This window comes from Diabrotica virgifera, chromosome 6, assembly GCF_917563875.1.
Source record: "Diabrotica virgifera virgifera chromosome 6, PGI_DIABVI_V3a".
NCBI lineage: Eukaryota > Metazoa > Arthropoda > Insecta > Coleoptera > Chrysomelidae > Diabrotica > Diabrotica virgifera.
Window position 1 is genome coordinate 250,311,549 of NC_065448.1, and position 25,463 is coordinate 250,337,011.

Here is a 25,463-nt window from a genome sequence, read left to right on the forward strand (position 1 = left end):
TACAATTAAGAATTTAATATTCACCAGAGGCGCGCAAACGGGTATTATGACCGATAATATTACCCGTACGCACGCCAATGGTGAATGAAGCAATAAATAAATCGTCAGTTTGTAAAAAAAAATTGAACATTCCGTATCTCGGAAACGAAGCGCTTGCGGACATATGATTATAAAACAAATTGTCATTATTTTCTCATGTAAAATTACCTCTTAAAGTTTCTCGCACTTATTTAGAAACACCCTGTACTGATGACGAACATGGCCAGTTGTTAAAGTACCGAACTTTTTTATAATTCGACATAAGCGAATAAATCGAAAGACAAAATGTTAAGAAAACCTGAGGCTATAGTTGGGTTTTAATTTCAGTATTTTATAAATGCCAAAATAGTCCACAGGGCGATGCGAACTTTGAGAAGAAAACACAGTTTGATTCGTACACCCGGTATACAATGACACTTTGACTGTACATCGATATTGTCAATGGATAAGGCTTTAAGAAATTCATAACATCAAAAATGACAAAATTTTTAGTGGATCGATTTTATTTGCACCGCAGTGTAGGTAAAAGTAATATGTATGCCCAAAAATTAAAAAAAAAACAAATCCATAATGTCAGGGAAAGAAAGATAAATCTAAACCATAAAACTGATATGAACAATTTAAGAGAATTCTAGCTCAAAAATAAGGAAAAGCAAATTTCACGTTACCGTTACTACATACCGGTTCCTTTCCGTCGTCACCACCTCTACATCGTCACTCCGTTCTAGCCAGTCGCCATTGAGCAGCCATTTTGGTGTGTAAGGAGTGCTCAAGTACCAAAAATCAGTGATCTAAATAATTGTTTTCGGTAGGAAAAGTATCAAAACTGCTAGTTAGTGACCCATATGGCTTGTTTAAATACGTTGAAACAAGAGATAAGGACATTAGAATCGGTTTTTACGAAAAATCATGAACGGTTTAAGATCATCTCTGCCAGTGTTGACGAATTGACATGTAGGTTTATTGGAAAGAATGCTGTAGAATACACGATCCATGCGAATATTACGGTAAGTGAAATTTGCTGCTTTCGTAATTTAACCTTAGCACGTCTGTCTGTAGGTCTTCGGACCTCGGATTTCACTTGGAGACCTCTCAACAAAGGATTTATTTTTCTTGTTTTTTTGACGTTTATCATATGTACTTATACAGCTGTTTTTGTCACTGTTCATGTCACTCTTTCTAAATAATTGCTATTTTAAATAAATAACAATTAAAATAAATAGATAAATTTTAAATAACATACATATTTAACTATCACAATAATTGGTGTAATGAGAACTACATTTTTAATTAAACTATTGTTTTGACATTTCGATTTTCACTCTGGAAATCAGAGCCTGAAGCACTTGCTCCAATAAAAATGCATTCCAGTAAGAAAAAACCTGCTATGGAAGGTTTTGACAAAAAATGACTACCCCCTTGTCGTTTATAAACAAGGAATTCCAAAAGATTGAAGAAAAGAAACAACAAAACAGCACAAGCACTCCAGAGACACTAACATAACAAGATGGGATTCAAAGATGACAACAATACTATAATATTATGTACTTAAAGGGAAGGAATAGGATTGTATCCCGAATAAAGTATGTGTCTCCTAGTGGCGTGATACGGGCAACAATACATTGGCTTATAGGGCAGTCCTTATAGTAAGGATCCTGGCCTATACAGAAAAATGCAGGCGGGTGTGGGGTAATACTGCACTTTGGTTGCATTGGTGGTGTATTGGCTAAACGTGCAGGGCAGGGTATGGTGCTGATAGAAAAGGCATTCAGGCATCAAATATCCAAAAGAAAATCTTTTCAGGCCATAAAAATGAAAAGACCTTCTACAACGCAATAAAAACTTATACTGAAATGATGGCATCTCCTGAGGTAAAATATTCCGGAAGTAAAATGAGCCTCCGTTCGGATCTCCGGGTGAGGACTATCTCAGGGGGAACACCATTACAGGTAAGACAAATCAGGATAGGGTCTTGGAATCTTGGTAGTGTTACAGGTAAAAGTCTGGAGTTAGTGGATGCGCTTAAACAAAGAAGAGTTCAAATTGCTTGTATTCAAGAAACTAGGTGGAATGGACAAAGGGCGAAAGAACTAGGTGATGGATATAAATTGTGGTATGTAGGGAGGGAGTAGTAACACTAGAAATGGAGTTGGTATAATTGCTGATAGTGAAATGAAAGATAACGTAGTAGAAGTTGTAAGAATGAGTGATAGATTGATGTCAGTGAAATTTGTAATTGATAACGAGGTATTGAATGTTGTGTGTGTGTATGCTCCTCAAACAGGTCTGGGTGAGAATGAAAGAAGAGCTTTCCATGATGACCAATTAGGAGATGTACTGAGTGATATTCCAGAAGAGGAGAAAGTTATAATAGGAGATGATTTCAATGCACATGTGGGACAAGCCAAGACAGGATATGAAACAATAGATGGAGGATTAGGCTTTGGAACTAGAAATGAAGCTGGAGATGACATGCTTGAATTAGCAACAGCATTGGATATGGCGATTGTTAACACATTCTTTAAAAAGAGAGAAACTCAACTTATTACCTACAAAAGTGGACAACATCAATCCCAAATAGACTACTTCATGATAAGGAAAGAAGACATACGTGAATGCAAGGACTGCAAGGTAATAGTTAGTGAGACAGTAAGCCAACAACATAAGCTGCTTGTTCTGGACATCAAAGTAAAAAGCGAAACTAAACAAAAATATCGGAGAGGACCACAAAAAATCAAGTGGTGGATGCTAAAAGATGAGAAAGAAGGTCTATTCAGGGAAAGAATAGTAGACAAAATATGTTGGAACATGAAAGGAAGCCCTAACACAATTTGGAGAAAAATGGCCAATATTATTAGAGAGACTGCTATTAAAATACTTGGGAAAACGTCAGGAAAAAAGTTTGAGAATAAAGAGACTTGGTGGTGGTCAAACGAAGTACAAGGAAAAATAAAAGAGAAGCGAACATTATATAAAAAGTGGCAAGAAACCAGATCCGACACAGATCTTCAAAACTATATGGTAAGGAAGCGAAAGTAGCAGTAGCAAAAGCCAAAGCAGAAGCGTATTCAAGCCTATACGATCAACTTGATACCAGGGAAGGTTAAACGAAGATATATAAAATAGCCAAACAGAGAGCAAAGAAAGTAAAAGATTTTAATCAGATTAGATGTATCTGAGATGAAAATAATAAAATACTAGTTCACGAAAAGGATGTCAAAAAGAGATGGAGAAAGTACTTTGACAGCTTATTAAGTAAAGAATTTGACAGACAGCCTGTAGAGTCAACAGAGACAGTAGCAGCTAGTGATGTAAAAAAACGTGTTTTTTTTTAATTCTAAAAAAAACGAAAAAAAAAAACAATAAAAAACGTGTTTTTTTGTTTTTAATTGTTTTTTATTAGTTTCTCAACGTAATATTAACAATATCAATATTAGGAGTTGTTTGTAAGCCTAAAAATCACCCAATATTTCAATATTATATCCAAAACATCTAGAAACTCAGTGTTTGACGTTCCTTTTTAAAAAATATTGAAACATTAAACCCTTACTGCCTTTATCTATTATTTTTTTACGTCGTTGCTTTTGGGGAATCACCGAAATTTAGCAGGACGCTCGTATTCGTTGGCGCTGAGAAAACCGGGGAATTACCGATTAGCTTTTGCAGGTGTTCTGTTGTTATTTTGTGATTTACTTGCCTTGTGCCGGAAATATTTGTGTTTAGTGCTTATTTAAATAACTATATATATAATAATATTTAGTGCTAAATTTAACAAGTCTGAAATCGTTTACTGCCGAGGCTGTTGCCCTTACAAAGGCCATCCGACAAAGCCACATATTATCTGCGTGGGTAAAGGAAAAAAAAACGAATTAAAAATAAGTTGCAGTCTTAAACTCCCAGTGCCTACCAGATGGGGATCATTAGTTCTTTGTCTACAATCATTGCTTGCTAACAAACAAATAATAAAAAGGATGGCTATCAATGAAGAAGTTGAAAAGACAGTAAGCAAACACCCATCTTTAAAAAAAATGCTCTAAGCGATATATTTTGGGACCGGGTACAAGGATACATTATGCTTCTGGAACCAATTGCTAACACAATTACCTCTGTAGAAGGTGACACACCAACGATTTCAAAATGTCTGCATTTATTTAAAAAAATGGTTAACACCTCATTAGAAAATGTCACTAAAAGTCCATTGTTATCCAAAGAGGAAGCAGATACAAGGGCAATTTTTGAAAATCGGAAGAAGTTTGCTATTTATAGTGTTCATTTTGTAGCTAACCTTTTGGATCCAAAATATCGTGGCTGCGAACTTAGCTCAGATGAGATGGTAATTTTTTTTAGGTTATAGTGGGTTTTAGTTATATTTCTATTAATTTTTTTATTTAATGTAGACTGATGCGACAGAAGTCATATACAAGGTAGCACAGAAGATGCCAGATGTCGATGAAGCAGCCGTCTTAGCTGACGTTGTCAATTTTATTGCAAAAGAAGGACTATTCAAAAAGGCTTTTCTATGGAATGATGACACAATTGCAGCTATCCTAGCTTCACAGTCAATCCTGCATTAGAATCTTAACCGGAACCAATGATAATATCCAATTCAGATCAGTCGGAGTCTGTCTTTGAAAGTGATGAAGAGGAAGCTTCAGAGTCTGAAGAAAATGCAGATAGCGACGGGACGGATCAGTGTTCATTTAAGGGATTCGGTTAATTAATTGAACCTTTTCAATCATTAAGACGTTGTTTTTTTTATTTGATAAATTTTTATTACTTATTTTTGCTTTGATTTTGCAAGTTAACGAATAAACTCTTCTTATTTTGTTTATACCCATGGTCTTTTTATTTAAAGGATTTATACGAAATTAATTATGAAACGAAATAATACTTATTTTGTTATAAAATTATACAGAATATTATATTTATTATATGTTTTTGTCATTAAATAAACTGTACCCACTTAAAAAATCAAAATAAAAAAAAACGAAAAAAAACAAAAAAAACGAAGGCTTCGTTTTTTTTGCAATAAAAAACGGTTTTTTTAAAAAAAACGGTACCGTTTTTTATTGGTTACATCACTAGTAGCAGCAATGGTCACCAAAATAACAAACGAGGAAGTGGCTCAAGCGCTTCAAAAAAGAAAGAAAGGAAAAGCGGTAGTACCAGATGATATTCGTGGGGAAGTATGGAGAGCATTGGAAGAGACAGGAACAAGGTGGCTAGCAGGTTTATTTAATAGAATTATGGAAGTTGGACAAATGCCAGACGAATGGAGAAGCAGTATACTAGTACCTAGTACAAAAACTAGGGAGATATACAACAATGTACAAACTACAGGGCTATAAAACTGCTTAGCCACACCATGAAAATATGGGAAAGAGTAATTGATACGTGAAGAGACTGAAATATCCGAGAATCAGTTTGGCTTTATGCAGGGCAGATCAGCAACAGATGCAATTTTCATTATAAGGCAGTTGATGGAAAAATACAGGAGTAAAGAAACAAACGCTCATATGGTATTGATTGATCTTGAGAAAGCATATGATAGAGTTCCTCGAGAGATTCTGTGGTGGGCACTCAATAAGAAAGGAGTCCCTGGTGAATATGTAAAGATTGTGAGGGATATGTATGAGGGAGTAACGACTAGTGTTAGGGCAGGTGTGGGAGAGACTGATAAATTTCATGTGAAAGTAGGATTGCACCAGGGCTCGGTGCTTAGTCCATATTTATTCTCATTAGTTTTGGACCAGATAACAGCGAAACTACAGGGTAACATTCCATGGTGCTTAATGTATGCTGATGATGTCGTGTTAATAGGAAATAGTGAAAGAGACTTAGAACAAAAACTGGAACAGTGGAGACAAGCTGTGGAGGAAAAAGGTTTAAAACTTAGTAGGACAAAAACAGAGTATTTGGAATGTTAATTTAAAGATGGAGTACATACAAATAAAATGGTATGTATCTTTGGATGGTGAAATGATTGTGAAAAGCAATAGTTTTAAGTACCTAGGATCGGTATTACAGAGTAATGGAGAAATAGATGGAGATGCATGCAGTAGAATTAGGGCTGGATGGATGAAGTGGAAAGAAGCGAGTGTTGTGTTGTGTGACAGACAAATTCCAATGAAGCTGAAAGGAAAATTCTATAAAACAGCCATAAGACCGGCTATAAGTCATAAGTCTAGGTGTGGCACCAATTGATGCCAAAATGAGAGAGCCTAGGTTAAGATGGTTTGGTCATGTTCAACGTCGAGACGTTAATCACCCAATACGAAGAATAGCTAAAGTGCAGATTCCTGGAAGGAGTAGGAGAGGAAGACCAAAGAAGACGTGGGGGGAGACAATAAGGCAGGACATGTTGGTAAAGGGGATTAATATTGATATGACCCAAAATAGAATTGTGTGGAGAAATGCAATTAGGGAAGCCGTCCCCGCATAGGTATAAGGCAAAGAGAATGATGATGATGAAGTATATGCCACAAATATGCTGTTTTTCTCCTTTTACTGGCCGTCAAAAGTTCTCTCTCTTCCCATTCTGTGGAACACCATTTTGTTCGTAATATGATCGGTTCATAGTATTTTTAAAATTCTCCTAATAAGCCACATCTCAAAGGCTTCCAGCTTTCTCATTAAGTCAACATTAACAGTCCAAGTTTCGGCACCATAAGGAAGAATAGAGTATAACATTTGGCTCTTTGTTTTAATTTTATTCACTTTTTTCTTCCAGATAATTTCATAATTGTTGTCTTCTAATTGACTAATCTTATTGTCTTTCTTATGCTTCCTGTTTAAAGTATAATTCCATTTTAATGTAAACAATTAATGTTTTGCTATTTGTGGATAATGTTTTCCACAGTGTTCTTTATTTCTTTTATGTGTTTGTTCTGCCCATATATTTGACAGTTGACGATTTCATCTAACAACCTCTTCTCATTGAATTCATTATGACAATTTTATCTCAGAAAACTAAAACAATAGTAGTCAGTAAGGAACCAATCAGATGAAAAGTAAAAATTGATGGCATTAGTATTGAACAAGTAATGGAAATAATATACCTTGGAATTACACTGTGCAACTATGGAAAATTGGACAAAAAAGTGAGAAATCAAGTACAAAAAGTAAATAAATAAATAAATAGTTTATTTACGGTTATACCAATTACAATAATTACAATCAATTCATATCATATTAACATTTTTAGAACTCAATAATAATTACATACAATTTACACAAGACAAATAAATAGAATAAATACCTAAATGACAGTTTAGAGTGACAGCCTACATTGTATTTTAAACAGTATTTTTAGACAATAGTTTGTTTGTTGGAATTTTAAGTGAAAAATGTCCTTAGATCTTGTGCACCTTTGAGGAACCCCAAGACCTATTTTCTGCAAAATTTGCGGCGAATCTATCATTCCGTTTACAATCTTGAAAAGAAAAACCAAATCTAGCATTAAACGACGATTTTCTAATGTTGGTATATTAAGCAATTTTAAAATGTCACAATACACTATATCTTCTGAAGAAATCCCTAATTTATAGCCTACAAAGCCTAGAAATTTTTTCTGAACTTTCTCAATGCTTTCAATATGACATTTATATAAAGGAGACCAAATAGTGCTGGAATATTCCAGAACTGATCTAACCATAGAACAATACACACTTTTAAAACAATCCACATTATTGAATTCTGACAAGGTTCTTTTCAAAAATCCAAGTAATTTAAAAGCTTTATAACAAATAGGTAAAATTATAGTGATTTTTGAAACATAAAGTGGGATCAAAAAATACACCTAAATCTTTAAAAAAAGTGTTTGTTGGTTCCAGAAATATATTATTTATAGAGTAATTAAAACAGATAGGTTGTGAGTTTCTAAAAAAGCGCATTATTTTACATTTATCGATATTAAGTGAAAGGTCATTCTTTGTACACCATTGTAAGAAATTGTTTACATCTTTTTGCATTTTTACACAGTCTCTAACATCCTTAATAATTCTAAAAAATTTCAAATCATCAGCATATAGCAAAATAACACAATTTTCAAAGATTTCTAAAATGATTACCCTGTGGGACGCCAGACCTAACCAAAATTTCTTCAGAAAGACAGTTCTTGACTTTGACAACCTGAAGCCTGTCTGTCAGGTAGCTCTAAATAGACTGGCAGAATGTCTTAATAATAATACTATATGTCAAAGCCAACATATTGACACTGAGATGAAGTCACAAATTTATAAAGCCACTGTAAGATCAATAATGACACATGCATCAGAAACAAGACCTAATACAGCCACAACACAAAGACTACTGGAAATAGCAGAGGAGTACTGAGAAGAATTATAGGAAATATGTTGAGACATCAAAGATATTTGTTTCAAATATTGCAGTGAATATTGATATTTAGTCGAGTAGTCAAGCTAGAAATTCTGTTATGAGGCTTCGTAAATTTCTGACTGGTTTCAAGTTGATTTCAACTCTGTTACAAGATACTCAAGTGTTACGTTTGGCCTGTTCTCTTGTATGGAATGGAAGCATAGACATTAAACGCCAGCTTCATTAACAAAGTCTTTGAAATGTGGTGCCTGCGTCGAATGCTTAGAATATCAGAGATGGACAGAGTCAGAAATGAGGAAGTACTAAGAAGAGCAGGCTTCCAGGTTAGGGAACTTTTTAATTATGTAAAAAGTAAGACGACTGCATACTTGGGGCACATATTACAAGGAGAACAATACACTTTTTAGCACCTGATACTTGAAGGAAAGATAGGGACTGGTAGATATAGAACTATCTACCATATCACCTGATAAGACAATGTACGGTGGACGCCTATGCACGGCATCTTAAAAAGAAGTAGGGATAGTAAAAAAATGGCTAATTTTTGAAATCAGCCAAAATCTTTTCCAATCTTTAAAACATCAGTGTTTACTTCGTAGGTGCACCCAATATATTTTTCTATTTTCTACTACATATTTTAAAAAAAGACATCTCTTCATGGGATATGTTCACATTTGCAAGAATCATAAAAAATATTCAGTAATGCACAAAACATTCAGTGGTTTTGGAATCTATATAATTATTTACTCCTCATAATAAAATATATTATAATATTCACTTATTATTCTTATCATGTCTTTGATCTACGCTTTCTATTTATACTTGGGATATTCAATTGACTTTTTTATTAACAAAGGAAGTCCCCCTTGTTGGTTGTGGTTCTTACAATTTTAATCCCAACACTACCACAAGATAAGTGTAATATATAATCAGTGTATTTTTATTTAAAATATCCTCCAGTTATACAATAAGCACCACATTTATAGACGCACAGGTACCTAATATCTAGGCATGGGCTAATCTGGCTCGTTCTCACCTGTGGCTTTTATGACTCATGTCATGTGAGTGTCATGAAACTATTCAAAATAATTGTTTTTCAATACAAAAAGTACATTAATTAATACTATTGTTATATATATTTTCAAAAAACCCTGTTATAGTCGGTTCACTAAACTCAGACACAACTGGCTAGTGATTTTAGTAAGTAATTTTGCCAATTTCGTAAAATTGACAAAAAAAGAATTACTAAATAGTTAATAATTACTAAATAGTTATTAATTTTGCCAATTTTGGAAAAATTGGCCAAAACAAAAAAATTACCTACTAAAATCACTAGCCAGTTGTGTCTGAGTTTAGCGAACCTACTATACCACATAGTGGTGTAGGGCGACAATACATTATAATATAATACAAAAACAAGTTAATCTTAAATTTAACTAATAACTGCTATTCATTTATATTATGTACAAATTTGACCCATTCCTTCTTATTTCTGGCCAGCGTCTTTGCTTCTATCCATGTTGTTCCCAGTTTTTTGAATATTTTGCCTAGTGTTCCATCCCATGTTTGTCGTGGTTTCTTTTTTCTGTTTTGTGTTTTTACCAGCCAAATTTCTTTCACCAGTTTTGTATCATCCATTCTCTAAAGATGACCCCACCAACTGAGTTGCCTTCTTTCTATAAATTCTAAGGTTGACTCTATTTCCAAATCTTCTCTTATTTGAATGTTCCATAGTCTTATTTCTTTTGGTAACTCCTCTAACTCGTCTAAGGTATTTCATTTCTATTGCCTGTATTTTACTCTTTTGTCATTCTGTTAGTACCCACTACTCGCAACCAAAGGTTAATACAGGTCTATATAATGACTTGAACACATTAATTTTTGTTTTTCTTGTTATATCTGTTTTAATTTATGAATTTACTGCTCATTTATTAATTTATTAAATTCATAAATTCAATACTATTGTTACTCTGCTTAAAAAAAAACTTTATTCAAACACCAACAACATTACAATACAGTAAAACCTCTGTTAACCAAAACATCGTTTAACCGAAATGGTTGACAGTTTCAATAATTTCATCAATAAAAAGTGAATTTATTAATATAAAATTAAGGAAAAAGAACAGGTTTTTTAAAGAAATCTTCTATTTTCTTTTATGTTTTCCTTTTGATACAACAAGAATACAGAAAACAATGTTATTTTTAAACGAAATTCTTATTATCCGAAACGGCCTGTCCCCCTTTGATTATCTAAGCTTATATGATATCCTAATAAGGTTTGAAACAGGTGAAGGTGCTTTTGATGCTCTCTGAACAAACTAAAATATAACACGGCTCTTGTTTCGTTTTATAAGGAAATGATTATTTATTTATATTAGTGTTACTCCTATTCGGCATATTATGGGGAACCATTTTTCGTTGGAATTTTACCACGCTGGCCAGGCGAGAAGAGAGATTCTCTTAGAACTCGCTCAGCCTTCTTTGCTACAGTAATTCGTTGGTTTGTAAATTTTAGAAACGACGAAGGTGTTACCAAAATATTAGTCCCAATAAAGTTTTGTTTTTGATATTATTTAATTATTTTATTATAACAAACTATATGAAAAATGTACAATATGAAAATATGTACAATTAGTAATATGTACAATTAGTATATGTACAATTAGTAATAGTACAATATGAAAATATGTAAATAGGGTGCATCGAAAAAGATGAAAAAAAACTTTTTTTTTGCTATGGAAAAGTAATACCTCACAAAAGTTGCCCAATCAACTGTTGAACATTTTGGTAAAATTTTTTCGAAATTGGAAAATATCTTCTGCCCCCCTAAGACAATTAAAAATTTTGAAAAAATGAAAAAACATACGAAAAAAAATTTTATTTCGAAACGAAAATGTAATAGCTCACAAAAGTTGCCTAACACACTATTTAGTATTTTAGTAAAATTGCGTTGAAATAAAAAAATATTTTCTACCCCCCGCGGCAACTAAAAATTAGAAAAAATACATTAATATGCGAATTTCTTTTGTAAGGGAAATGTAATACCTTATATGTAGAACTTGTATAAATAAATTCGGTTTAAATTGGAAAATATTTTTTGGTTTCACAAGGCAATTAAAAATTTTACTAAAACTCTTTTTATAACAAAATAGCCTAAACTTATCCGTCTCCCTGACTTCACCCAAGTTTTTTAATACTAAAATAAATATAAAGCAAAGTACAAAATTAGGTATATAAATATATATTAAAAAAATATGGTAAAAGCATTATATTCGAAGATGTCTTCCGATTTAGCATTAAAGTGAGGCATAGTTTTTCTGGAATCAATTTGAGTTTTTATAAATCCATCCCTCAAATACGCTCCACAAACTGCTAGAGAAGCTTGTGTCACAAGCTTGACACATCGTTCTACACATTGTTTGTGGCAGTGATATTTCTCAATCTCAATGTTAAAAGGGTCTAAGTTAGGATTCTTAATAAAATCTCGCAGATTTTCACTCGAAAATCTAGAGAATATAGGTGGTTCTGTAAGGTGATATTCTTTTCAGTTAATTAACTCAAAGTAGTCGTTTGAATCAAAATTTTTATAGGAGAAAGTTTGAAGACCCTCACGTTTTTTGATTTGGTCACTGGCAAACTTCTTTTGATATCCAAGGGGTAGATCATTTGAATGTCGCAGACATACAAACCACTGAAGCGGTTTTTTAAGATGTTCTTCTAACAGCCGTACTGCATCACCCTTAACGCCAGTATTTACGACTGTTTCATCACATGCAATAGCTGGATTTGATACTTTCTGATATACGAGACAGCGGATACCCATATCCGAAATATTTGCACCCTGGTTCATGCACAAGTGTTATGTGTTCTTCCACGATTGATTGACCATAAAACTTGGTACTGTTTTTGAAGCTAGGACAAATAATCCCCGGACAAATAATCCCGGACAAAAAATCCCCACAAATTATCCCCGGACAAAAAATCCCCGGACAAAAAATCCCTACAAAAAATCCCCGCAAATAATCCCCACAAATAATCCCCGGACAAATAATCCCCGGACAAAAAATCCCCACAAAAAATCCCGGACAAAAAATCCCCACAAATTTTGTTGGACAAAATATCCCCACAAATAATCCCGGCCATAAAATCCCCAAGAAAAATTTTTTGCTACCGAATAGTTCTCTAAAAGTTTTTCTGTGAATGCAATCGACGCAAATGTTTTTCAGCCTCAGTGCATGAGGGTTATAGGTAGCAATCGCCATGAGACCGCTTTTCGGCACGAAAATAATTATTAGCAATTAAAATTAAGCATCCATTGTAATTTCGATTACCAAATGTCGAATTCCAATTATGAGTTTTTTCAAAAATCGTGAAAGATATGGGGAATAGGCTAAGGCTTTGGGAATCATGTTGTACTTATTGTCTATTCGTGATGATAACTGCTGGTCCTGAAAACGATAATCTTGATCGTAATGCAAAAAATTCTGTTCCTTTTTGTAAATTTAACGTCAAAAATATTTAGTCATCATCATCATCAATGGCGTTATAACTTTTCCACCTTTTTCTAGGCCGTCAGACTGCATCTTTCCACCTTTTTCTAGGCCGCCCTACAGACCTTCTCCCATCTGGCCTCTCCCCGAGCAGCTATGTATGGTTTGATTTATGGATACATTTTTAAAGTTTGTTTATAGATGAACACAGATCCTCAATTACGTTTTTTAAAAACCGGATATCGAAAAGTAATGCCTATAAATTTGTTCCCAAAACCACCAAAAAAGTTAAAATAATCGAAAAGCTTTGTATAACTTTCCTGGCGATGCGTGGAACGGATTGTTTGCATTAGTATAATCAAGATTATCGTTTTCAGTATAGTTATCAGTTATCATCATGAACAGAGATATTTAAAGCAGAGTGAACAAAAGATTTAAGCCAATTAAAACATGATTCCCACAGTTAGCTTATTCCCCATATCTTCCACCATTCACGGGAAAACTTTTAGAGAACTATTCGGCAGCAAAAATTCCTTGGGGATTTTCTGTCCGGGATTTTTTGTGGGGATATTTTGTCCAAAAAAATTTGTGGGGATTTTTTGTCCGGGATTTTTTGTGGGGATTTTTTGTCCGGGGATTATTTGTCCGGGGATTATTTGTGGGGATTATTTGTGGGGATTTTTTGTGGGGATTTTTTGTCCGGGGATTTTTTGTCCAGGGATAATTTGTGGGGATTTTTTGTCCGGGATTATTTGTCCGGGGATTATTTGTCCGGACCCCCTGTTTTTTACTTGAGCTAAAGTTTTGTCTTTGCGTCGGTAACTTTCTTCTTTTACGTTGTTCTCTCTGATTATTTGTTTTTGTTTTCCCTACCAATCGAGCTTATCACCATTTTTCTGGGACCTCTTTGATGTAATAGAAATTCACGATCATCCAGAGGCACTTTTTGAGATTTGCTACAAAGACAGTTAATCAGTGTGTGACATTTGCATGCTGCAAGATCGAAACGTGTAATTTTACTTTTGTTGTTAAAGCATTGAATTTTATTTTTGTAAAATTCACTGTTTTGTCTGTTCTTAAATGGTTTCATAAGTTTTATATTTTATATATTTGTCATGATAGGCTTTTAAAAGCTGAATAATTCTTGTATGTTTAATTATTGGAATTAAAGCCTTTTTCCATATTTCCTCCAATTTAATTGCAACCTTTGGCTCTTTCTTGCTGAGTTTTTTATCCTCTTGCAACCACAAAACTTCGTCGCTTGTTTTGTATGTCGGTAAAACATTTTCAGGTATACATGGTTGGCCAAAAATGGGGCGGTCCACAGCACATCTTGATTTTATTCCCCATGGTCCTGGTTTATCTATTTTAAAAATCTTTAATTTACGAACAACAATAATAACAAAGTAAGGCATCGCACCAAACATAAGTGAAAATTACCCACAAGGGCTCACGAAGCCGGACATTTCAAAGGGGTTGGGGAGACTGGAAAAACAAATAAAACTTTAAGTATGGTTTAAATTTGTAAAGGACAACATTTTAAGTTTTTTTTTAATTGATCTTAGATCGAGTTGTCAAATATTTTATTCCAAATAATATAAATTGACATTTCCATAAAAATCAGATATTTAATAAAATTTAAGGTCGTTTGGGGGGGGGGGGCAGAAAATTCGCTTAGAAAAAAAATTAAAAACACTATTAATATGCTGAAAAAAAAATAACACTAGCAATTTTTTCACGGTATTAGATATAACACTTCCAACTTTTATTTTTTCGATGCATACAAGTATCTTGCAAAATAAGGTCATTCCACTAACGAAAAAAAAACTTTAAAACGTGGGATTTATATTTTAAAACTATGTATTGAACTCTATTAGTCATACTCCTTTTGTAAACATCGCAATTCAATACCCTCTATATCCTTTGTAAAATTTTAGAGATTCCAGCAGGTAGAAAAAATACAAAAGTTTTATTGACAATGTCTGCACCTTCAAGATGTCGATAACCTTTATGTCTTTCGAGGATATATTACCAGCAGTTGTAAATGTATAGGGGTGTGTGAGAAAATACCAAATATGTACATTCATTCAAACGTAAATAAAAAACATGGGAGTTTCAATCAAGTATCATTTTAAAATCGATTATTTTTTATGCTCCAGTTCATCAACCTAAAAAGTCAAATGAAAATCAGCAAAACTGTATCTTCTCGCACAACTGAAACAGGGGCGTTTTCTTTTGAGACGTGCGTCGTGAAAAGCGTCAGGATAATAAATATTATTAGCAGCATTATAAAAGGTGTTTTTTAAGGCGCGTCCGCACTGGTAAAAATTTGCTGCTCCAGGTAAATTGTGCTAATGTGGACGTGTTCGACGCATAAATCGGACGAAAGAATTTTCGACGAACACAACGCATACGCTCCATCGGTTGTCGGTTTTTAAAGTCGAATCCTCACTGGTAAATGTTTCGTTATGGAACAAATGGTTCGTCACAAGAATTTGCGTCGCAAATTTTTCCCAGTGAGGATGCGGTGTTCAAATCATTTAATCTTCGCTCGAAAACCGACAACCGGTGGAGCGTGTGCGTTGTGTTCGTCGAAAATTCTTGCGTCCGATTTATGCGATGAACACGTCCATATTAGCACAATTTACCACGAGCACAGAACCAGCTGTTCATCGCAAGAGGTATAGAACCAACGAATATATACTCTAATAGAAAGGTACGGCCCTGTAATGTTTTATCATAGGATTTTGCGTTCCAACTGAGTAGGTAATGCCATGGAGGTGCATAGACCTGACAGCGACTATGGACTACCACCGCCCGCATTGCGGCTGCAACATCCCTCGTCAACAAGCCTGCTTATAAACGTGACCATATGTTTCATATAAAAGCTTCTTCTAGGAGTTATATATCGCCGCCGCCTACGAAAAGTATAACTCCAAAAAATGCCGTTAAAAGTAGAACTTTCAATGAACGCCGCGAAAAATATTATTTTCGATTATATGATTGTGAAAATTATCCCTAATTAGTCCAGGGCGCATCTGTTTTGAGATGGACGTTGAGAGGTGACTCAAATTTTTTTGCAGAAATTGCTTGAAAATAACTCAAATAATAATATTTGAGTTATCCTCCCACTCAAAATGGTCCGGAACATTGTTTAAATAATCAAAATGTCAAAATATGAAGGAAAAATTCGATTTTTTTATTGGTATTTTGATTATAACTTTAAAACTGTTCATTTCTGAGAAAAGTTGTACTGACATAAAAGTTGAACAATTAAATTTCCTACAATATAGAATTGGTTAATAATTTAAAAAATAGTCACCCTTGTTGCAAAATAGCAATAATTGCGAAAAAAACCATACAAAAACAAGTATTCGCATTTTACGTTTTTCAACCATTTATGCTAAACTTAGGACCTTCATATTTTACCCAGAAAAACTTTATGATATAGTAAAATAACACTGTAAATGTCATTAAGATCGGTTTAATAGATTTTACAACATAAATTTGCAATCCAGCTTTCGCAAAAAAAATCATTTTTTTAAAATGTTGCAGGACTGAAAATAAAGCAGATAGGAAGTTGAATTTTTTTGTGCTTATATGTAGAAGTGTACTGTACCTTTCACTTGCAATATGCAAAATTAAAATCGATTAATTACCATAGCGTCAGGAAATTTTTTAAATAAACATTAATTTTTGGTGCCACGCGCAGGACAGCGGTGTTCGATTCACACAAATTGATTTCCACCAAAATTTCTTCCAATCTTTATCTAATATATTATTTTCTTACTCTATGTTTTGTTGTATTTTAATATTTTAATTCCACAAAAATCAAACTAATTTTATTATTGTTTGTGAAATATTGTTTAAACAATTGCATATGTTTAAAAATAATAAACTTTTATTCTCTAAGTTAAAATATATGAACAAAGAAAGTTTTTGCCAAAAAAGTGTTATTTCAAAGGATAGAGTATGTAATTTTATTTTGCAATAAACAAATTTATTTATTTATATCGAAATGTAATAAAAATTAAAATGTATCAATCATTATCAAAGGTCATTGGAATGTCCAATCAGAGCAAACTATCCGCTGTCCTGCGCGTAGCACCAATAATTAATGTTTATTTAAAAAAAAAATCCTGACGCCGTGGTAGTTAATCGATTTTAATTTTGCAAATTGAAAATAAAAGGTACAGTACACTTCTATATGCAAAAAAATTTCAACTTGCTATCTGCTTTATTTTCAGTCCTGTAACATTTTGAAAAAATGAATTTTTTTTGCGAAAGCTGGATTGCAAAATTTATTTTGCAAAATCTATTGAACCGATCTTAATGAAATTTACAGTATTGTCTTACTGTATCATAAAGTTTTTCTGGGTGAAATACTAAGGTCCTAGGTGTAGCATAAATTGTTGAAAAACGTAAAATATGAATACTTGTTTTTGTATGGTTTTTTCGCAATTATGACTACTTTGCAACAAGGGTGACTATTTTTCAAATTTTTAACCAATTTTATATTGTAGCAAATTTAATTACGCAACTTTTATGTGAGAACAACTTTTCTCGAAAATGAATACTGTTAAAGTTATAATCAAAAAACGAAGAAAAAAATCGAATTTTCCCTTCATTTTTTGACATTTTGATTATTTAAACAATGTTCCGGACCTTTTTGAGAGGGAAGATAACTCAAATATTATTATTTGAGTTATTTTCAAGAAATTTCTGCAAAAAAATTTGAGTCACCTCTCAACGTCCAATTGTACTAATATTTTTACAGATGAGCCCTGGCCTAAATAAAGTGTTACCGAAAAATTTTTTTTTGAGGAGTATCAGCAAAAAACATAATTTCTGTTTGTGGGTCCACGAAAATTATAATTACTAAAAAGTTCTCAGAAATAATTGTTTTCGTCGACAGAAACAGAAAGGGAAATAATTGTTTTCGTCGGCATCTATTATGAACTAAATCTTTTCGTTGTAAATATTTTGGGAGTTATAATCTTCGCGGACACGCATATAAAAAAAATGTAATCGCCAACACTTATCAATGAGTTATTACTTTCACTGGAAATGTATTAGGAATCACATTAATCATAGGTACCAGCGATATATTCTTTGAGACGCGACCGTCATTGCGACCGTCATCACTTATGCTATATATATTATTTGTATGTACTGTTATATTTCTATTTGATATGAAAATTAAAATTTGATAATTATAGACAAAATTCAATTTAATATAAAATATTTTCAATTTTCTCAACCACGGGCATATAAATTTAGAACAACCTGTATACAACAAATTGTTATATTTAATTTTAAGAAGTGATTAAATAAGACTCAAGTGAAATCGTTAATAGGTCATTATCGTTGTTCGCGGAAGGATCGGTCATTAGCCGATGCTAATTAAGACTAAGTGGAAATAGAGAATAGGTCATTAAAATTTGTATATAGTAGAAAGTAATTTTAGAATGGGAATTAACTATTTTCTTTGAAATCCATTAAGCATATTTAGAAAGTTTAAAAATTGGTTTTGAGGAATACTGCGAATGAGAGTTGGTGGTGGAAGTTTGATTTGTGAATCTGGAAGGGATATTTAGAAAGTAGGGGAATGAATGACAAAGTGAGATCAGAATGTTTTGAGCTGTCGAGAAGTGAAGTCGAGTAGTAGACGGTAGTGTACGGAGAGTGAGAAAGCCTGTGTAGTTCCGTGAGTGTGGAGTATCTATCGTAGAACGAGAGGTAGGCCAGGTTGAGAGTAAAAGAACCTCCTTGAGCCAAGAGTTCCCGGTAGCTGATTGCAGTTTCGAAAAAGGTAGAAGACAGCATCACGACAGAAGCAGGAAACGAGAGCTATACGAGCTAGTTTCAGAGGAGAACATTACTGGAAGCCAGGACGAGGTTTTGATTGCAGCCAAGGATAGCAGGAAACGGGTCTTGTGTGAAGACTTTCTCAGTGCACCAGAAAAAGGTCAGTCTCATTTTTTTGGACATGAATGTATGGGTTTTTCGTAGTAAATACCACATTTAAAATTGAAGAAACATAATCAATAATATCAGAAAAGCTTCATCAAACTTAAATAGAATTGTTGCTAATAAATTATAATAGTTAAATGTTAATAAAAACTTTCAATTGGAAATCAAAAGAAAATAAGATTCCCATGTGTAAATGTTATGTTTAAGAATAATAAGATATAGCAAATATTAAGCAGTGATTGCCATTTGAATAAAATAAACAATATTTTGATTACAATTGTAACCCATATGTGTTATTATTTTACTCTTTTCTTTCCTATCCCGATTAGGAACCATTAAGAAATACTTAGAAGCCACGTATGTAAGTAATTAATTTTATAAAAAGCCCTGAGATTGAAAACATATTGATATGTGATCTGGTAAATTAATTAGATTATTAGTAATGCATTGATTAAATTAAATGACATATAAAATTATCATCTCATATCAATAATCAAGATCACAACAACTGTCGTCCAACGTGGAGGGCATTGTAAAGTATTTCTAGTGGCAAATTTGAAGGATAGAAAGAGTAAAGCCGGTATTTGAAAATTTATATGCCTGTGGTAAAAAGTGAGATACTTACATTTGATAACATAAAATTTTAGATCTCTTTAGGTACAAATTTTACATAACTGATTTAATATTTTATTTTTACGATATTTACATTTGATATATTTATTGACAATTTATAATATTTGGGTGAGAAAAAGTCGTCTTGGTAACATACTAGTAAAATTTCATATTTGGCGGGGACAGTACTTCTTGAAAACAAATGTCTGTGACAAGAAGCCAAAGCAAAGACAACAAAAAACAAAAAGAACATTCAGACCAAGAAGATATCTTAGACACGACAATCATGGCATCAGAACAGCAAGAATTATCAGGAATAGATAAACTATTACAAATGATGCAACTCCAGTCACAAAGAATGGAACAGAAAATGGATGAAACACAACAAAAACTGGATGACAATCAAAGAGAAACAAAACAAGCAATGGATGAAGCAAAAAGGACAATGGATAAAGTGGATCAAAAAATGGATGAAACACAACAAAAATTGGATCAAAAAATGGATGAAACACAACAAAAAATGAAACAAGCAATAGAAGAGAACAACAAGAAAATGGAGGAACGCATAGGAAAGTATGAAAAGGAAGTAAAAGGATGTTTGACAATGATCAAGAACGATATGGGACAACAAGAGACAGAGATTAAAGAAATCAAAAGCAAAATAAAGGAAATAACGAATTGTCAGAAAAAGGAAATAGAAAATTTGGAAAATAAGTTGGAAAATGCTATTCAAGTAGACAGAGAAGAAGTGGAAAAAAGAATCACAGAAATAGAAAAACAAGTCAACGAAAACCGGACACAACAAAATGTAGGAGAAAGAAGAGAAATCGTTATACATAGCACAGATGACGTGAAGATAAGGTTTGGCGGGGACGTAAGAAGATTACACCCAGTGCCGTTCATAAATAGCCTGAAAAAGAAAATACAGCACATCGGAAATTTCGAAACAGCAAAAGAAACTATCAGAAACCATCTCAAATATGAAGCAAGCCTATGGTTCGACAGTAAAGAAGAAGAATTCGGCAATTGGCAACAATTTGAACAAAAATTTTTGAATTATTTCTGGGGAACAGTCCAACAATTGGAAATTAACAAGGAATTGCAAAATGGGAAATACAATGATAGGATGGGTGTATCAGAAAGGACATATGCTTTGCAAATTTACAATAATGCAAAACATTTACAATATAATTACTCATCGGAACAATTAGTCGAACTGATTGCAAGACATTTCGAGGAAACGCTGGAAGACCATATCACATTGCAAAATTACAAAGACATAGATAGTTTATGCCAATTCCTACAAATAAGAGAATCACGTCTAAGAGAAAGAAAATCAAGAAGGTCGCGAGAAGATTACAGGCCCCGAGAAACACAAGATTACAGAGGTAGAAATCAAAATAGCAGGGACTATACAAGACGAGATTTTAATCCCAGAAGGGAAAACGAAAATAGAGACAACGGAAGAGGAAATTATGAACAAAGAAATAGGCAATGGAATGAGGACAGAAATCGAGAATACCAGAATAGAAACACCACACGCTCAAATCAAGAAAACAGAAATAATGGTAGACAAAATGAACAGGGATATCGAGAAAACCGAAACAGATCCGACAGACCAAGAGAAAATAGAAGAGAAGTAAATAATACCCAGACAGATGAATATGACGGAGAGAGACATTATGACGAAAATATAAACAACGATGAGCAACCGGCGTCTTTTCACGACGGCGCTCACTAAAAACCAAAAATCAAACAGGAATCTTTTGTCACCCCAAGGAGTTTATTAAATTGGCAGGAAACAACGAAAAGAAAAATGGAGTTAATTTAAAATTTGTGGATGGATTTATCAACGAGAAACCAATTAAAATTATGATAGACACTGGATCTGAAATAACATTGGTCAACAGAAAACTAATAGAAGAAGTTAACTTAACAAATTTAATTTATAAAATACCTAGGGTAAATTTAGTGGGCGCAAACAAACGGACATTGGCAACTATAAATGAAGGCATACGAGTAATGGTACGACTGGGCAAGAATATGTATGCACTACAATGTGTAATAATGCCAAACATGTCACATGACATGATAGTAGGAGTGGACGAATTGGCAGAAAAACATGTAGTGATAGATTTTAAAAATAATACGATGAAACTAACAGAAGAAAAAGAAAAAGAACAGGACAAGGAACATGAGAAACAAAATACGGACGAATCAGGTAAAGAACAAACAGTGGAAATGAATTTGGCAGCGAAGCAAGGACAAAGAAAAAAAAGGAGAAAAGGTCAGAAAAAAATAAAAGAAAATGAAACCTGTGGCTCCTCAAAAGAAGAGTTGAGCCCAGAAGAAGAAAATTTGAGAGTATCAGAAACAAAGGAAACCTGGGATTCCTCAAAAGAAGAGACGAGCTCAGGAGAAGAAGAAATAAAGCAAAAAAATGAAAGTGAAAAGAATATGATTGAAACAGTGGTATTTGAAGAGGAGGTATATGCAAACGAGGATGCAGAATGCACGGTAAACATGTGTGAAGAATCTGAGAAAAAAGACAGAAAATTGATATGTGGAGAAGGGAAAGAAAAAGAATTGCGGTTGATGTTAAGAAACTACGAAAATTTGATCAATGAGGAAAACAGAGTGGCTAAAAAGTACGAACATTCATTTGAGGTGAAAAACTTGGGAAATTTTCGATCAAAGACTTACCCGATTCCATACAAGTATCGACAAGAGGTGAAAGAAGAAATAAATAAAATGTTGGAAGATCAAATCATCGAAAGATGTGATTCACCGTATGTTAACCCGATTGTGATAGTAAAGAAAAGCAGTGGAGAATTGAGATTATGTTTAGATGCCAGGAATATCAACCAGCACACTGTATCACAATATGAATCACCTCTAAACATCGAGGCCATTTTTGGAAGAATCACGGGGTCACACATATTTTCGAAAATTGACTTAAAACACAGTTTTTGGTTGATACCGTTAGCTGAAAAGTGTAGAAACTACACCGCTTTTTCTATTGATGGTATTGTCTACCGGTTTAAGGTAGTGCCGTTTGGATTGCAGAGTGCTTGTGCTGCACTCGTCCGAGCTCTACATACCATTTTGAATCGCCACGAAGATTTCATAGTTCATTATATCGATGATTTATTAATTTTTTCACAAGATACTCAGAGTCATCTGAAACACATAGAAATAATTCTGGAAGAATTGGACACAGCGGGATTGAAATTAAACATTGAAAAATGTCAATTTTTTCAAAAAGAAGTCATTTATTTGGGTTTTCAATTGGACACCAAAACAGTAAGATTAGCCGAAGACAGAGTCAAGCTCATAGATGAATACCCAAGACCAACGAATTTGAAAACATTGAGAGGTTTTCTTGGCACGATTAATTATTTTAAAAAACTGATTCCCGATTTGAGCCAAAAGGAAATCCCTCTGATAAAGTTGCTTAAAAAAGGAATAAAATGGAATTGGAAAGAAGAACAGGAGGAAGCTTTCGAAACATTAAAACGAGAATTCGCAAAAGGAACGAAAATATACCACCCCATTTACAATTTACCTTTTATACTCCGAACTGATGCGTCCATACAAAAATTTGCAGGAGTTCTGTCTCAAATACAAAACGACCAAGAAGTGCCGATATGTTTTATATCGCGAGTGACTAAAACACATGAGAGAAAATATAGTGTTACAGAATTGGAGTTTGCCAGTGTACTATATTGCGTAAACAAATTGAGGTTTTACTTATTGGGAGCAAAATTCACAATCGAAACAGACCATGCAGCTTTAGTACATATCATGAAGAATAGATTAGTAAATAATAGAATACATAGAGGCATTCTATTATTACAGGAGTATGATTTTGAGTTCCGATATATAAAAGGAAAAGACAACATAATAGCCGACGCTCTAACACGGGATGAGGACACGGGAAAAAAGGAAACAATTACTCTACAGGTGGGACTAAATAGATTAATACAAGAAGAAGGGATATATGCGTTAAATGAGATAAGGTCAAACCAAGAAGACCTAGAGGAAAGAGAGAAAAGAAGAGCGGAAGTAGAAAATGACATATATTTTAAGAGAATAGACGGAAAGGAACTATATTTAGTGACACAGACATTGGCCGAAAAGATAATAAAGAAATTACATGAGGACAATGGGCATATCGGTAGCAGAAAAGTTTGGCTCGTTTTTAGGGAAAATTACATCAGCCGACAGGATTACCGCATTGCAAAGGAAATTACCCAGAAGTGCGATGTATGTCAAAAATATAAGAGTCGGAATTTCAAAAACGAAAATGTTGCCAAAAATATTGAAGCCCGAAACAAACTAGACATTGTAGCAATAGATATGTTAAGCGATCTAATTATGACCACTAAAAGGAACAAACATATTCTGGTAATGGTGGATGTGTTTTCAAAATACGTAAAATTATATAGTTGCCGCACCACAAAGGGGGAGGAAATATTAAGAAAAATCGACAATTTTATAGCCATAGTAGGAACACCAAAAAAGATTCTACTGGACAATGCAACGTATTTCCGAAATGATCGTTTCAAGGGACAACTTCGAGAACGAGGAATAGAGACAAATTTTGTCAGCATCAGGCATCCACAGAGTAATCCTTCGGAACGATTCATACAGGAAGTGACGAAATTTCTTCGCATTGCAACAGATGGTCAACATCGCCACTGGGACAGGAAAATGGCGGAAATAGAAAGGTATCTAAATACAATTCCGAGCACAGTAACAAAAGAGACCCCAGAATACATCATGAAGGGTGTATTGCCGATAAGGCCATGGGAAGACCAAGAGCCAAAAGAATATCAACAGGTGATTGAAACCGTACAGAGAAGATTACGGCGAAGCAACGAAAAATATATCCAAAGACAGGAACAAAATAGAAAAAGAAGACCAGTGACTTTCCAAAAGGGTGAAAAAGTACTCGTGAGGGCATTACGAGTATCAAATCTTCCTGGGGGCATTTGCGCAAAGTTGATGCCTGTTTTCGAAGGCCCGTATATCGTGAATAATGAAAATGGGATAAATAGTTATGAGTTGAGGCACAGGAACTCGGAAAAGATCCGAGGAATTTATAATATTCACGATGTATACAAATATCACGAATAAAAGACAGAATTACATGAAGTAGATAGTAAGTTAAGGTATAAGACATAGATTAAAGTAATGAAATATACAGGGAGTTGGTTTTGCCTCGAGAAAATTTATTTAAAAATGCAGATAAATTTTATCGAATACAAGGCGGGGATTTGTTATATTTCTATTTGATATGAAAATTAAAATTTGATAATTATAGACAAAATTCAATTTAATATAAAATATTTTCAATTTTCTCAACCACGGGCATATAAATTTAGAACAACCTGTATACAACAAATTGTTATATTTAATTTTAAGAAGTGATTAAATAAGACTCAAGTGAAATCGTTAATAGGTCATTATCGTTGTTCGCGGAAGGATCGGTCATTAGCCGATGCTAATTAAGACTAAGTGGAAATAGAGAATAGGTCATTAAAATTTGTATATAGTAGAAAGTAATTTTAGAATGGGAATTAACTATTTTCTTTGAAATCCATTAAGCATATTTAGAAAGTTTAAAAATTGGTTTTGAGGAATACTGCGAATGAGAGTTGGTGGTGGAAGTTTGATTTGTGAATCTGGAAGGGATATTTAGAAAGTAGGGGAATGAATGACAAAGTGAGATCAGAATGTTTTGAGCTGTCGAGAAGTGAAGTCGAGTAGTAGACGGTAGTGTACGGAGAGTGAGAAAGCCTGTGTAGTTCCGTGAGTGTGGAGTATCTATCGTAGAACGAGAGGTAGGCCAGGTTGAGAGTAAAAGAACCTCCTTGAGCCAAGAGTTCCCGGTAGCTGATTGCAGTTTCGAAAAAGGTAGAAGACAGCATCACGACAGAAGCAGGAAACGAGAGCTATACGAGCTAGTTTCAGAGGAGAACATTACTGGAAGCCAGGACGAGGTTTTGA

At 33.6% G+C, this 25,463-nt stretch overlaps 2 protein-coding genes across 3 annotated transcripts in view; both read left to right on the top strand.

Annotated features, from left to right (window-relative positions):
* The first annotated feature begins 746 nt into the window (after nucleotides 1-746).
* Nucleotides 747-25,463, top strand: part of LOC114338544 (ubiquitin-conjugating enzyme E2 Q2) — a 69,674-nt gene continuing 44,957 nt past the window's right edge. For both annotated transcript variants that reach the window (XR_007698779.1, XM_028289148.2), the window contains exon 1: nucleotides 747-1,046. Coding sequence is in view for 1 of the 2 variants with exons in the window: in XM_028289148.2 (XP_028144949.1) it covers nucleotides 885-1,046 (162 nt within the window). In the remaining variant the exon portion in view is untranslated. The remainder of the gene's footprint in view (nucleotides 1,047-25,463) is intronic.
* LOC126886831 (uncharacterized) lies at nucleotides 3,386-4,872 on the top strand. Its single transcript, XM_050653909.1, has 2 exons — nucleotides 3,386-4,372; nucleotides 4,437-4,872. Exons 1-2 carry the CDS (start codon nucleotides 4,112-4,114, stop codon nucleotides 4,611-4,613), a joined length of 438 nt encoding a protein of 145 aa, XP_050509866.1. The 5' UTR covers nucleotides 3,386-4,111; the 3' UTR covers nucleotides 4,614-4,872.